Source organism: Salmo trutta, chromosome 30 (assembly GCF_901001165.1).
Source record: "Salmo trutta chromosome 30, fSalTru1.1, whole genome shotgun sequence".
NCBI lineage: Eukaryota > Metazoa > Chordata > Actinopteri > Salmoniformes > Salmonidae > Salmo > Salmo trutta.
The window spans coordinates 27593873-27610376 of record NC_042986.1 but is presented as its reverse complement, the minus strand read 5'-3'; the positions used below and the strand labels follow the sequence as shown (position 1 = coordinate 27610376).

Sequence of the window (16504 nt, the reverse complement as noted above, 5' to 3'; positions counted from 1 at the left end):
GATGATTAAGTATTAAAAAACCTAATCCAATAGAGTTATACGGCAATAACCTCACCAAATATAAACACACACACACACACACACACACACTAAAGAGGGTTGCATTTCCGGGATCTGTCCTTAATTATTTGTTATATTTCTATTAAAAAAAAATATTCTTAAAATTGCATTGTTGGTTAAGGGCTTGTAAGTGAGCATTTCACTGTTGTATTCAGCGCATGTGACAAATAACGATTTGATTTGTGGTCACACAGGTGAACCCCTAATCTTATTTGGCCCATTGCAAATGTTTGACTGCCAGGTCAAATCACATCAAAGAAGAATAATAAAGCATATCATCTAATCTTTAACCATGAGAACAGATTTATAGTATGCTGAAAATAGCTCCAAGCCGTTGGCCTTACGTAACCATAATTGCAATTACATTAATGCAGATGGATACAAGTGGCAGAGCTGTTATTCAGTTGTATTTATCACCAATTTCATGTTATTTCTAGGTCTTGTTGACGATCTGGTTTCCTGCATATGGCTTTGTCGGGTTCGTATTTTCAATTCTGAGTGGTTTTGTGGATCCGTTTGCCCTTTTACGGTAAAGACATGCAATTGTGAGATAAGCCTTCCTGGAAATGTCCTGGAAAGCCCCCTACAGTAGATTGGCATGAGGATCAACCACCTCCAAGCGCTTCCCTCAAAGTAGCGGTAAAGATGAACCCTGATGTGGCCAGGTCTGGAATTCACACTCCTTTTCATCAGTACTAAAATTACATATCTGCCTAGTTCACTCCCAGATGCTACCAGGGACAGATTAATGCAGGAGCTTACCGGGGCTGAAGCCACTGGGCCCAGGCCCAAGCCCATTGGGGCCCCAAGAGGCAGCATTTTCTTTATTTTTTATGGAGAAAATAAATAAATAAATACATACAGTATATATTATATATGTAATATATATAAAAAAATGTTTTACTGCAACCACCAACCACAGGAGGATTCAGGAGCCCGCTCTCAATGAATGTAGACAGACTGCTGCTGCTTACTGCCGCTCAGCTAATCGTCAGATTGGGGGAGGAGAAAAGGTAGGGGGCACATGTGGGTAATTGGGGGGCCCTGCCTTGATTGGGTAACTGCATAACAAATACATGTGACTGGTCAATTGTGTGAGACAGGGGCCGGACCCAAGCCTATAGGGGGCCCAAGAGACAAAGCAAATAAAATAAAAAAATCTGTAATTTTAATATTATTTTATCCAACCACAGGAACCCACTCTCAATGTTGAAAATACACCAGGGAGCATAATTTAGCAACAGAGGATCAATAGTTTAAAAAAAATACTGTGGATAAAATTTTATCACAAGCGTACACAGGTAACTGCAAAAATAAAGGAAACACCAACATAGTGTCTTAAAAGGGTGTTTGGCCACTACGAGCTGCCAGAACAGCTTTAATGATCCTTGTCAAAGATTCTACAAGTGGACCTAGACCATGACAGGAAAAATGCACCCCACACCATGACATATTATTTGTATCCCTCATTTACTCAAGTGTTTCCTTTATTTTGGCAGTTACCGGTTGCCTATAGTCAGAAAAGGCTGCTATTTGGCCAGCATGCTAGCCAAATATACAACTTGTTGTGTTGTGGCTATAGACATAATTGATAGAAGGGTTTTGGAACCTCTTACCCTGGCAATTTGAAGATTAAAATCATAGGTACAATATCAATGGCTGCTAGTCCTGACTTTAATGGGAACGGCCATCTATGGATTATATTTCCATGGTTGGTTGCAGCTGTCTGTCTGTCTTTTGCAAATTTCAAAATACTATTGTAACGGTTGTCGTCGGATAAAGCGGACCAAGACGCAGCGGGATTATGTGCACTCATCTTCTTTTTTATTTAGTTGGCAAAGAAGGTGAACCAAAAATAAACACGTACACAAAAAGAAACACCGCCGAATAACAGTCCTGTCAGGCTTGAAGCTATACACAGAAACAATCTCCCACAAAACACAAACCTATATATAGGACTCTCAATCAGAGGCAACTAAAACACCTGCCTCCAATTGAGAGTCCAACACCCAATTACCTAGACATAGAAATACTAAACTAGAGAGAACATAGAAATACAAAAAACATAGAACATAACCCAAAACCCGGAAATAATAAATCAAACACCCTTCTAAACAAACCACCACCCCGAACCACATAAAACAAATACCCTCTGCCACGTCCTGACCAAACTACAATACAAATAACCCCTATTACTGGTCAGGACGTGACAACTATTGCGGGAAAAATGTAAAGTTTGGAAAGCAAATGCCTACTTCTGGAAAGAGAAGACTAATCTATCTGTGGAACCAACAGTAACTATTTTTCTCAACAACTATACATTGTTTTGCAAACAGCAGCAGTTTTTATAAGTAGCTCATCTTGAGATAATGCTATTGCCAAGACTGGTGGGAAGAAGCCTGTGGCTTCATCTTCATCATTAGATGAGTCAGTGTGCTATTGGAAATTGTGTTTAGTAGCCGATAATAAACACTACATGACAAAAAGTATGTGGACACCTGCTCGTCAAACATCTCATTCCAAAATCATTAATATGGAGCTGGTCTTTCCACTAGATGTTAGAACATTGCTGCAGGGACTTGCTTCCATTCAGCCACAAGAGCATTAGGGCACTGATGTTGGGCGGTTAGGCCTGGCTCGCAGTCGGCGTTCCAATTCATCCCAAAGGTGATTGATGGGGTTGAGGTCAGGGCTCTGTGCAGGCCAGTCAAGTTCTTCCACACCAATCTTGACAAACAATTTCTGTATGGACCTTGCTTGGTGCACAGGGCATAGTCATGCTGAAACAGGAAAGGGCCTACCCAAACTGTTGCCACAAAGTTGGAAGCACAGAATTGTTTAGAATGTCATTGTATGCTGTAGCGTTCAGATCTCCCTTCACTGAAACTACAGGGCCTAGCCGGAACCATGACAAAATGCACCAGACCATTTTTCCTCCTCCACCAAACTTTACAGTTGGCACTATGCATTCGGGCAGATAGCATTTTCCTGGCATCTGCCAAACCCAGATTCATCTGTCAGTCTGCCAGATGGTGAAGCGTGATTCATCACTCCAGAGAACGTGTTTCCACTGCTCCAGAGTCCAATGGCGACAAGCTTTACACCACTCCAGCCGATGATTGGCATTGCGCATGATAATCTTAGGCTTGTGCGGCTGCTCAGCCATGGAAACCCATTTCATGAAGCTCCCGATGAACAGTTATTTTGCTGACGTTGCTTTCAGAGGCAGTTTGGAACTCGGTAGTGAGTGTTGCAACTGAGGACATACCATTTTTACGAGCTACGCGCTTCAGTACTCAGCAGTCCCGTTCCGTGAGCTTCTGTAGCCTACCACTTCACAGCTGAGCCATCATTGCTCCTAGACTTTTCCACTTCACAATAACAGCACTTACATTGCCTCTTAATATTGTTCAATCTGCGTGACGTTTCAGTGACCTTGGCTATTGTTTGTTTGAATTCAAGACCTGTTGATCTCAGATTGTTAGTGTAGCCACTCATTTTGGTAATTTATATAGTATTAAAAAAGATTCAGCTAATGTGTTCTATCATGTAAATTTAAGTAGAATTGCTAACATGTTCCCCATGTGTGGAAATCCTAAAAACGCCTCTGCTCAACTGTACATTGCAAATGTTATTATGGCTTTATTATAAAGCGGCTTTTTCTTCAACAGTAAATTTATCACACATCGAATTGCATTTTGGTGCACGGATTTGTTTACAGAAAATGATGGTGTGCCGGGAAGTGGGGATGGGCGGGGCCTGTATAAAAAAACAAAGTCCTGGGGCCTATGATTTCTTAATCCGGCCCTGGATGCAACAGTAGGTGTTGTGAGCGGCAATGATACAAATGTCCTCCTTGCTATATCCCTGACACAAATAATGAGGGCACAAAGTACAGCATAGTGGCTACTGAAAATTGAGTTTTGGACAAAAGTCCAAAATAACTTGAACGTTTTGTACACGCCTTACATTTTCCTATGCCTGTTTAACAAATCGATCCCAAAATGGCTTCAGCTTGGTTGAGTAGGCTAAGTAAGTTTCTTGATGAGCAGGAGAAGAGTGTGAAAGTCTAGCGGAGCTCCAGTGATTAATGGTTGGATTGGGAGGCCCAGTGCCTCATGGGAGAAGCGTAATCACAGTGGCTCATGAGGGACCAGCGAGTAGCGCCTGGCAATCAGGCCACAACAGAGGTCTCATTCATCACATGTGTATTATGCCCTTTTCAGGTACAACCCCCTGTGAAATCCTACACCAACACGGCCATGACAGCCTCGGAGTGCCAAGAAACCCCCACAACTTGTAACTGGTAGAGGGAGGGTAGCAGCCCAGACTCCAGACGGAGCAGGGTAGTTATTGACTCTAAAATATATATATATATATTTTTTACTTCAATAGAAACTAGGCCGGTTTTATGTGTAGTGAAAAATAGTTGTGTTTTTGTAGTCGATGCTTTCTCCTTTCCTCTCCCAAAGACTCTGGCATGCTGCCCTAAAGGGGGTTGATAACAGGCATTATTCAGGGCCTTGTCAACTGAGTCTCTTCCTGTCCTTAAGGATGTCACCATGCTGGAACCGCTTTCCCTTCACCCAGTGACCATGACCTCTGACCCTTACAGTAACAACAGGGCCAGGCAAGCAGGGCATGTGCTCCGGGGCCCCCAACCTCCATGGGGCCCGAATACTTTTTCTGGGGGGAGGGGGGTTGGTGGCACCCTGGTGGTCAAGCATATGAACACGTCATAAGAAATGGCAAAATGTATAGAATGGCAGTAAATTAGCTTTAAAACTGCAACATTTTCTCTCAGCATCATGGCAAAATGTGTAGAATATCAGGAAATTCTCTTTAAAACTGCAACAAAAAAAATGGGTTGGGGCCCCCCTGGAGGAAGGGGCCACAAGGCCCCGAATGCGGTAGTCCGGCCCTGCTTAACAATTACAGTTTGACCCGGGGGCTGGACAGTAGCCAGGCCAGTCATCTCTATGTCGCTGCTCCGAACAGGGCAGAGATACTAAGGGTGTGTTTGACAAGCATGGATGTGAATGAACTCAGACTCTCTGTCAACCTACCGTGAAGCAACAGTAATCTACCATTTAATTTTTGGATGATATCCTAATATTCTGATATGCAGCGTGAAAAACAGTTGAGGGCATCTGTCAAGACAAACCTACGTGTTGCACTGCAGCCAAGGCAGGCCGGGGGATATTTACTCACAGGCAGGCATAAGGCATACTGGAGAAGTTGACCAGACCTTCGCCTTGCCTTTGTAAATAAATTGTGTGAATTGTAAACACCAACGCCACTGAGGAAGACAAGAACTGACATATTTCTTTCTTCGCTCTCGTGAGTCCAGACTCTATCCGTGACTCGTAGAATCTAGCCTCTCCGCATGGAATGTATGTGACAGGTATCTCTTGTGCTAACTCCCAAAGAAACACCCCATACAGCTAATACATACTATACATTCCTATGCTGAAAGCAGAGAAAAATACCAACAGGTCTGAACAGTGATTGTGTAGCAAAGCAGGATGTCTTGCCGAGGCTGGGAAAATCCACAGATGACTGTTTGTTACACGATACCTACTTACAGTATAGTACAAGAGTCCGAACTCCCATAACTCTGACCTAGTTCGTAATTCAGTAGCTGTACAGTGGCGGTGATGATGAAATCCCATGGAGTTTATTCAGTTCAAATCACTTTATTACTGTAAACATTATGAAAGGTAAACCCATAAACCCTTTAGGAATCTCATGATCTGATTGAGGGGTTTTTCTCTCAGGGTGAAACCTGGTTTGATGAGAAGACTTTCCAACATATTGGAGGCCCCACACAGCGACCATTTAGAGGGCATACACAATCACAGCTACTACCTATGAATGTGTCACAGACGAGAAGACCTCAAGTTGAAAGCAGAGATAGGTATTCTCTATGAACACTGTACCCTCTTAACCCATCCTCCAGACATTTAACTAATGTCTTCATCATCTGCTGTCCATCTCAGAAGCTGCTCTTGTACAGTATTTATGCCCTGGGGAGGCCTGCTAGCTCTGAGAGCTTACTGATGATGGTACATGAGTGACACTGCTACAGAAGCTAAGCGGTGTTCAGGAGGCTCCTGGAAGGATGGAAGGCACTGATGTAGACGTCACAAGGAAGATACGGAAATGTCACAATACTGTATCAATCTGTCACTTTGGGTTTGAATGAAAGAAAACATGGAAACATCCTTGAATTCTCCAAATGCCTCCATTGTAGTCCTTTATTGAGAGGTTATCCTAAGGAATTTCCATTTGATAAAATGCCTAACTAAAATGAGTAAAAAAATAAATAAAAAAAGACAAGCATAGTTATCTCCAACCCCTGTTGTGAGTAGGAAAGTTGAAGACTCACTGTCTAGGGACCATATGCTTTCCATGAACCCTAGCATTTCCTGGACCCAGCGCCAGCTACAGTAGTAGCTACTATAGACTGATTAAGAATTCCTACGTTGAACACAGGATGTAAGAGAAATAGGACAGTAAATCATCTGAGGCTCTAACACTGGGCTACTGTTGTCACAGGCACAAACCATTTCATTTGATGAATGTAGTTCCTATCTTTTAATGAATTAACAAATTGCATATACAAGAACTGCTGTCATGTATAGTGCCTTTCACTAGGTCTCAAAGGTCATTGTATGCGATTTACTCACGTTAAATAAAGTAATTATAGAAAATGAATAGAAACATATCGGCAGTACCTTATTGTATTAGACTGTGGACAGGTTCAATATCAACTAGAAAAAAAGCACAGTGGCCATATTAGTGTTGTTGACTTACCCTCAGTGTTTCCAGGCTGTTCGTTTGGGCCCTGGTAGTTGAAGAGGGTGTGGGGCTGTCTCCTGGCCAGCTGGTCTCCCTCCTCCCTCGTGACAGGAGCTCTGCTGGTCGGGCTGAACTTCTCTGTGGGGAATGAAGACTCCTGGTCAGGTTTACTCTGGGGCATTATGGGCTGCTCACGCTGCTCCTCACGCTGCTCCTCAAGGTGCCTTCCATGACTTTGGGATAAAGGACTGCCATTATGGTGGTGACTGCTTTGGCTGTCTCTTTGTTCGTGGAGGCCAGTGTGTCTCACTCCCTTGTCACTACGGACAGTTGGTGTGCCGTCCTCCAAACTGTCACTCTTCATCATTCTGTCACTGTCTCTGTGATGCCTGTTGTCCCGGTCAACAACCTCCTGTTGACGCCTTTGGCTCTCTGAGGTCACTTCCTGTTTAGTTGTTGATGTTGTTGACTCACCCTGGGCCATTGAGGTGGTCTGATCTATGTGATGTGGATCCTCAGTAACGGTCGCCTCCTCTGTTCGCTCCTGATCGTATGTTCCTAGTCTCTCTCTCAGCTCCTGCCTCAGGTCATTCAAAATCTCATAAGGAGAAGAGCTTGTCTCAGCATAGGATGGTGACACTGTGGTAGATTCTGTTGGCTGGACCAGGTCTTGTGGAGTGGTAGATTCTGTTGGCTGGACCAGGTCTTGTGGAGTGGTAGATTCTGTTGGCTGGACCAGGTCTTGTGGAGTGGTAGATTCTGTTGGCTGGACCAGGTCTTGTGGAGTGGTAGATGTGGGGTCAGGCAGTGTGTAGTCATAATCCTCATCTTCATCCAGGACGGATGGCTCCTCTTTGTAAAGAGGTAGGGTGTTAGCGGTTGCGAATGGGTCTAGCGGGCTTGTCTGTTTGTTATCATTCAGTTTGCTGAGGTCTCTCGGAGGGTCGTTGTTCTGTGTGGTTGTTGCTATCATGGGCTTCTTAACGTTACCCGAGTCACAGTCAGGGATAGGGGAACACATCAGGCTCCCGCCATCATTAGGACAGTGACACACCTGACAAGGGTCCATCTGGAAGGAGTGACCTGCCTCGTATTTCTGGTTAATATGGATACAGCCAATGCGCTCACACTGCTGACATCCATCCGCGGGTTCCGCAACAGCGATGCAGTTGGGAGGGATCTCGGGACACGGGATGAAATGGCACCCGATCCTCCCGCCTCCCTGTGGACAAGAACATTCTGTGCTTCCGAAATCCACAAAGTAAGATTCTCCCTCTGGAACTTTACCATTCCGGAATCCTGCATGGATGCAGTCATAGTACTGGTAACCTTCACATGAGCATCCTATTTTAACACAGGTGGCACAGCAAGCTCCCTTCTCCAAAACCTCCTCAATGCAGTTGTCCAACACTGGACAATCCACGCTTGTACAGTCCCTTTGGCTTAGACAGGTGCCCAGCCACAACAGGAGCACACATTGAAACAGCATCACATTCTTCTGGTTCATTTTGCATAAAAGTCCCCCAAGAACAAATATTGAAAATTGAATTTGTTGATGACAATTGTACCCAGTCCTCTGCAGTCGAACAAGAGTGAGAATGATGTTGAAGGTCCGATTTCAAATGGCCTCCTTCAACCTGTGAGAATGAAAGAGGCATAACATCTGTTCTGTTATGTTACTGTAGTGACAGAACCATAAGGTAATCACCGAGTTGTCTGTTCCTTCTACTTGTTGTTTTTGATTGACTTTTGATATTATTGGTATTGGTATTTGAACTGCATTGTTGAGGAAGCTGCAGGTAAGCATTTTGCTGCACTGTTTACAGCTGCTGTAACCTGTGTACGTGTCAAACTTCTATTTCATTTCATTTGAACTAGGTCCCACCAGTGTGTTTAAACTAGCTAACATTACTGTCATTATGCCTAGACTAAAATTGACCATTGAGCTAATGTATGTTTTTCCATGCCCACTCTCTTGGGTCACAGCACAGCTGTGGATGCATGATGTGGTTTACATTACATTGGCATGGACATTTGGCTACAGGTAACGCCGGATAGGGTTGGGGGGAAATATGGACAACCCTAGACAAACTTTCCACAGTTAGAAAAGCAAGGCTGAAATAACACAACCTTCCAAAACAATACAATACAATTGGAGGCCCACACATAAACAGTTGACAGAGTGCTTGGAGCAGAAGATTGTTTATCAGCAACAATATCAACTTAATTTAATATTGCCTTGTAAAATGCTTTACAAAGTTACGTTTCTTTAAGATGAAGAGGGTATTGTTGAGGTACAGTAACAAGTTGTTAGGAACATTAACAGATGAAAGTACTCCACCTACAGTACTGCACCTGACAGAGCATGAACAACTTCAACAGATACAATAATAAACAGAGAGCTAAGCTAATCCTCTAACACAGCTATTCCCAAACTGGGGCACCCACAATGCCGTCAGGGGTACGCCAAATGAAAATGTGATTCACATTTTTTTAAATTATTTTTACACAAAATAAAATAAAAGATTCTGTCCATTTATATTTTCCAACGGGGCTATACATTTGGGTGAGGTTTTTTTCTCACCTGAGTAGCCTCGTTTCACTGCCAAAAATAAAATGAAACCATCTAGTGTTCAGCAAAATAACAACACAATGTCAAACACAGGTAGCCTAGTCAAATAATGAACATCCAATCACATTAACCGTTACTCTCTCGCGGGAATTCCACTAACGGTCCGTATGTAGCCAAACGAGCTGCTGCTTATTCAGTTTGCTCGAAAAATTGATAAATGGTTGAAAAAAGTAAGGTCCATAGAGACACATACCAGCTCTACTGGTAGTACTGCTACTACCAGCAGTACTACACCTGCACCCGTCGACGACACAAGTTGTTCTGCTTCCACGAACACATCCAATGCTAGCATCAGTAATTCTACATTTGTTGTTAGCCCAGCTAGCATGGACACTGACAGTTGTGAATCTGATGCAGCTAAGAGCTACTGCCCCCTTACCCGGGAAAGCACCGAACAACAGACAAGGACGTTGGACCATCGAAGAGGCGCAAATATGATGAGAACTACATTGATTTGGGGTTCACTTATATTGGGAGTAGTGCCTTTCCTCAGCAACAGTGTGTTATATGTGCAAAAGTACTATCTCACAACTCAATGAAACCTTCCCTCTTGCGCAGACATTTAGAAACAAAACATGCCAATTTGAAAAATAAGCCACAGGAGTTTTTTGAGCAAGATGTGTTGGTATCTGTACTGATAGCGCAAAAGCCATGACTTGGAGACATAGTGGAGTGGTAACGCTAGTGCAGCTGCTACCGACGCCAATTGGGTACACTGCAGCATCCACCGAGAGGCTCTTGTTGCCAAGAGAATGCCTGACAGCTTGAAAGACGTTTTGGACACTGCAGTGAAAATGGTTAACCTTGTTCAAGCAAGGCCCCTGAACTCTTGTGTATTTTCTGCACTATGCAATGATATGGGCAGCGACCATGTAACGCTTTTACATACAGAAGTGCGCTGGTTATAAAGGGACAAAGTATTGACACGTCTTTTTTAATTGAAAGACGAGCTTAAAGTTTTCTTTACTGACCATCATTTTCACTTGTCTGAACGCTTACATGATGACAAGTTTCTCACACGACTGGCTATCTGGGTGATGTTTTGTCTTGCCTGAATGATTTGAATATAGGATTACAGGGACTCTCCACAACTATATTCAATGTTTGGGACAAAATTGAGGCTATGATTAAGAAGTTGGAGCTCTTCTCTGTCTGCATTAACAAGGACAACACACAGGTCTTTCCATCGTTGTATGATTTTTTGTTTGCAAATGAACTCAAGCTTACGGACAATGTAAAATGCGATATAGCGAAGCACCTGAGTGAGTTGGGTGCGCAATTACTCAGGTACTTTCCCGAAACGGATGACACAAACAACTGGATTCGTTATCCCTTTCATACCCTGCCTCCAGTCGACTTACCAATATCTGAACAAGAGAGCCTCATCGAAATTGCAACAAGCAGTTCTGTGAAAATTGAATTTAAATCAGAAACCTCTGCCATATTTCTGGATTGGGCTGCGCTGTTAAGACACTGATGCCCTTTGCAACCACATACCTACGTGAGAGTGGATTCTCGGCCCTCACTAGAATGAAAATGAAATACAGGCACAGACTGTGTGTGGAAAATGATTTAAGACAACCCAATACAACCCAACATTGCAGAGTTACTGTATGTGCATCCTTTCAAGCATACCCTTATCATTAACCTGTGGTGAGTTAATCACAATTTTCGATGAACAAATAAGGTTTTATATGTAAGATGGTTAAATACAGAGCAAAATTATTGATTATTATATTATTATTTGTGCCCTGGTCCTATAAGAGTCATTTGTCACTTCCCACGAGCCAGGTTGGAAAAAACACACACTCATTCTTCAGTTTAATACAGTGAGGGAAAAAAGTATTTGATCCCCTGCTGATTTTGTACGTTTGCCCACTGACAAAGAAATTATCAGTCTATCATTTTAATGGTAGGTTTATTTGAACAGTGAGAGACAGAATAACAACAAAAAAATCCAGAAAAACGCATGTCAAAAATGTTATAAATTGATTTGCATTTTAATGAGGGAAATAAGTATTTGACCCCCTCTCAATCAGAAAGATTTCTGGCTCCCAGGTGTCTTTTATACAGGTAACAAGCTGAGATTAGGAGCACACTCTTAAAGGGAGAAGCAATCAATCAATCAGATTCCAAACTCTCCACCATGGCCAAGACCAAAGAGCTCTCCAAGGATGTCTGGGACAAGATTGTAGACCTACACAAGGCTGGAATGGGCTACAAGACCATCGCCAAGCAGCTTGGTGAGAAGGTGACAACAGTTGGTGCGATTATTCGCAAATGGAAGAAACACAAAAGAATTGTCAATCTCCCTCGGCCTGGGGCTCCATGCAAGATCTCACCTAGTGGAATTGCAATGATCATGAGAACGGTGAGGAATCAGCCCAGAACTACACGGGAGGATCTTGTCAATGATCTCAAGGCAGCTGGGACCATAGTCACCAAGAAAAGAATTGGTAACACACTACGCCGTGAAGGACTGAAATCCTGCAGCGCCCACAAGGTCCCCCTGCTCAAGAAAGCACATATACATGCCTGTCTGAAGTTTGCCAATGAACATCTGAATGATTCAGAGGACAACTGGGTGAAAGTGTTGTGGTCAGATGAGACCAAAATGGAGCTCTTTGGCATCAACTCAACTCGCCGTGTTTGTAGGAGGAGGAATGCTGCCTATGACCCCAAGAACACCATCCCCACCGTCAAACATGGAGGTGGAAACATTATGCTTTGGGGGTGTTTTTCTGCTAAGGGGACAGGACAATTCACCGCATCAAAGGGACGATGGACGGGGTCATGTACCGTCAAATCTTGGGCCAGGGCATTGAATATGGGTCGTGGATGGGTATTCCAGCATGACAATGACCCAAAACACACGGCTAAGGCAACAAAGGAGTGGCTCAAGAAGAAGCACATTAAGGTCCTGGAGTGGCCTAGCCAGTCTCCAGACCTTAATCCCATAGAAAATCTGTGGAGGGAGCTGAAGGTTCGAGTTGCCAAACGTCAGCCTCGAAACCTTAATGACTTGGAGAAGATCTGCAAAGAGGAGTGGGACAAAATCCCTCCTGAGATGTGTGCAAACCTGGTGGCCAACTACAAGAAACGTCTGACCTCTGTGATTGCCAAAAAGGGTTTTGCCACCAAGTACTAAGTCATGTTTTGCGGAGGGGTCAAGTACTTATTTCCCTCGTTAAAATGCAAATCAATTTATAACATTTTTGACATGCGTTTTTCTGGATTTGTTTTGTTCTTATTCTGTCTCTCACTGTCCAAATAAACCTACCATTAAAATTATAGACTGATCATTTCTTTGTCAGTGGGCAAACGTACAAAATCCACAGGGGATCAAATACTTTTTTCCCTCACTGTCAATGTATCGTATAGTGTGTGTGTGGCAGGCTTACAATGATGGCAAAAAACAACATTTGAGAGTGCGCTGACCCTGGTGCTAGAGGGGGTACGCAGCTGGAGGTTGAATGTTTGAAGGGGTATGGGACTATAAAAAGTTTGGGAACCACTGGTCTAACACCAATACAGTAGTAGGCTTGTAATGTGGTTGATAGTGCCCGATCGCTTCCAAATCTGCAATTCAGAACGTGGGAAGTGTGGAAGTTCTTGATAAGATGAATTTCTTACACTATTGCACTGAACAATCTTTGCAGTTATCCATATTCAGATTGGTTATTCAGACAATTCTATACTCGTGTGTCATCCAAGTCATTGATGTGACTTCAAATCAGAGAACATATTATTGAAAACTAAGTGCTTTCTATTTCACTTTTCCTGTTTTCCTCCACTGCTCGTGTGCTTGGTCCAGTTATAAGAGACACTGTGACATTTCAAGCAAAGAAATCTGTTTTATGATTTCACAAGTTATTTTCCAAAATACATTCCTGTTGTAAGTGAAACATTCTGTGTATAAAAACCGATATTCGATCTACTCCTGACATTTTAGAAATCTTTAACACTGAGCTTAACACTCAGTTGAGGAATATTAACAGTGTTAGTTAGACTCAAAAGACACACATAGTGCCCCCTTAGTGCTAAGAAACAGCTTGCTGGTGCATAGATTCCAACATGTGGTGGAGCAGTTTGGGAGGGCAAAAATCCCCCCGTGTTGACATGGTATATTTTACTCAATAGACACGCTCGTGTGTACATTGGTTGTATGGAGAAACCTGCCCTGACACGTCTTTAAACTCTCAAAGCAACTCATAACTGCATACAGTCAATGTTTTCTATATCAACATATTCTAAAATACTATGCTCCTGACATATTATATTATTATGTTTAAATATATTTGAATAAGAATGTTGAGTTTATCAACCTATATAGTGTTATGGACTGTAAGTATGCCAAAGTGTGCTGCTCTGTGTTGAGGCATCCTATTATCTAGGAGCAAATTCCTCCTTCATTGCTGATTATATAAGGGACCATGCACAGCCTTCCCTTCAGTGAGGATTCTATCATCATACACTAACACAACCCCTCAGTGTCAAACTCAACCAAGCGCACAGTGAACAGGTTATAGCAGTCACAGCCAAGTGCAGAGGTTTTCAAAATGAAATATTACAATCTCCTTTTCCAAATTCAACGTTTTTTCAAATTCAAAGCTTTTGAGAGCCATCAGACATCCAATTGAAAGTAAAACATTGGTTCTGGCTACCTCTCTCACATCTGGGGCTACTTCTCTCTCTTCATCATACCAGACCACAGAATGAGAAGGACTGCAGCACAGACTAATGCACCACTTAGACAATCAATGATGGCTTTGTACGCAGCGGGTAAGGAATCATTTCAGGTCTCACAGTCTTGACTGGCATGTGCCCCACTGGTTTGGTGTTTTAATTATGTTTAATTCAGCACATGGCATGTGAAGACAATTGGCATGATTGTTCCTATGTCTGCCACATCTTAGAGTGAGATTCAAAAAAGAAATAGAAAGTCTGTCTGGGAAAATAAAACTGATTGTATAAATATGTCACGCACAACCACTATCAGAATCTGTGATAAGAAGCTAAAGTGAATAGAAGATACATCTGGCCACTGTATCTTTGCTTACATAGATAATACTCAATTGTTTCAATGAAACAAAGTACATTGTACGTTTTTCAGTCTGTTCACACAATGTCCAAAGCTTCTGAAAACAATGGTTGTGGGCTTGGATTGCTCATCCCACTCTCCAGCTTTTGTCAACCACAGCTCTTGCCTGGACACAGAAAACATTTAACATGATAATGAATATCAGGAAAAGTTCTCAACAGTACTGTTTGTGGTTAGTCTTAGGGTTTTGAAATACTGTATTTTCTGACTGTTGTAAAGATTTAAAGAGACTGAAGTTATCTGGTATACTTTGCATAAGAATGTCTTGAATGTGATTAAGTCAGTAGCCTGAGGGGTGATAAGGTGCACAAATTCAAATAAATCCAAATCACTTTTAACAAATATTACTGTTTACACTTTGTCATTCCATACACATTGATATAAGTATTAAACTTCAGGGATAATTGAAGAGAATACTGCATTATTTTATATTGGAAACATGATTTAAACCCATTTTCTCTGTGTTTTAACAAATAAGTGTGAAATAGGCATAACTTAATATATTATTCAAATGCTGATATCTTAGTTATTTGGAGAAAGGAACTAAAATATAGCCTGAGAAATCTGTTCAAGTCAGTGACATGCTGTCATGCCAAGCCATGCACACAACTGATGGGCACAAATGTGGGAAAACACCATACTTCTTACATGTTTTACATCATGGAAAGAATCTCAAGCAGTCTCTTAAATAAGGTTAGCACATAAACATATTTTCACAATGATGTGTACAAAGGCAGTGATTGAAAAGTGTATATTTACCTTGCGTCTCAGTTCTGTCACTGTGCGACGGGTAGACTATCCTGTATTATCTACTGGCCAGCGGTTGTCCCCAAAGTTAGTTGTGCGCGTTCTAAAGAGAAGGGGGATGTGCAAGCGCTCTCTGCGAAGGGAGAGAGGAAAGGGCGGAACAAAACTTTCTTTGCTCTCCTAATACTTTGGAAAATTAGAAGTCTGGAATAACTTCGCGCCTCTAGTTTATTACTCTACTGATTCACGCTTGAACGAATTCCAATCCCCTACTCCTTGCATCTCGTTGCTCTTTTACTTTACTGAAATGGGCTGCTTGCTGTCATATTCCAATATTAGCCATTGCACTTGTGTTTACTGATGAATGCAGTCATTTTTCCTGGCGCAATTTATATTTTAATTATTGAGACATTTTTGTGTAGCTCTTATAATTCCAGCTGAATCAACCAAAAATAGATTGTGGAGCTCAATAACTATTATGGCCATATTTTGCCCATTTGATTACCTTGAAAAGGATAAAGGATAGGCTAAAAAGGCTACAAGTCACACACAATAATCAAATTCTCCTGCAAATCTTCTCACTCAATAAGAAAATATCACATGATCCATGCGGTGTTTCATGTTTTAGGCCCAGAGATTTAAGATAGCCGTCTGTGTGTAAACTGTTTAACGACAATCAGTTTCTGTAATTCAATGGAGTGGGTAAACTGCTCTCCCGCTAAAAGACAGGCACGTGACTGAAGCGTTGATTAGATTTTGCCCAATCTCTGTCTACGTGAGAGGACAGCCTGGTCTCATAGACTAGACCTAATCATAAACATAAATCCGGGACACTCAAAATAGTATATATATTAGACTTGGTATAGTTACATAAAATACAGAATGTTACTTAAAGGGATACTTCAGGATTTTGGCAAAAAAAAGCCCATTATCTACTTCCCCAAAGTGAGATGAACTTATGGAGACCATTTTTATCTGTCTGTGTGCAGTTTGAAGGAAGTTGCTAACTAGCGTTAGTGTAATTTCTGCACGCTAGTAGATACCATAGACTTCCAGTTGTTGCGCTAATGCTAGTTATCATTGGCTCGCAACACATTCCTCTAACTTCCTTCATACTGGATGTAGAGACATAAAAATGGTATTCATGAATTCATCACTCTAGG

General features: G+C 42.2%; 1 protein-coding gene across 3 annotated transcripts in view; it reads right to left on the bottom strand.

The window, feature by feature from the left end:
• LOC115168404 (fibulin-2) overlaps window positions 1–15790 on the bottom strand; it is a 72060-nt gene extending 56270 nt beyond the window's left edge. Inside the window, exons 1-3 of one of the 3 annotated variants that reach the window (XM_029723648.1) lie at window positions 15354–15789; window positions 7634–8498; window positions 6877–7597 (exon numbers count right to left, since the gene is read on the bottom strand). In XM_029723648.1, coding sequence (XP_029579508.1) covers window positions 6877–7597; window positions 7634–8368 — 1456 coding nt within the window. In that variant the 5' untranslated portion in view covers window positions 8369–8498; window positions 15354–15789. Of the gene's footprint in view, window positions 1–6876; window positions 8499–15353 lie in introns of all 3 variants that reach the window. The other 2 variants (XM_029723650.1, XM_029723647.1) reach the window with 2 other exon arrangements.
• Window positions 15791–16504: the final 714 nt, after the last annotated feature.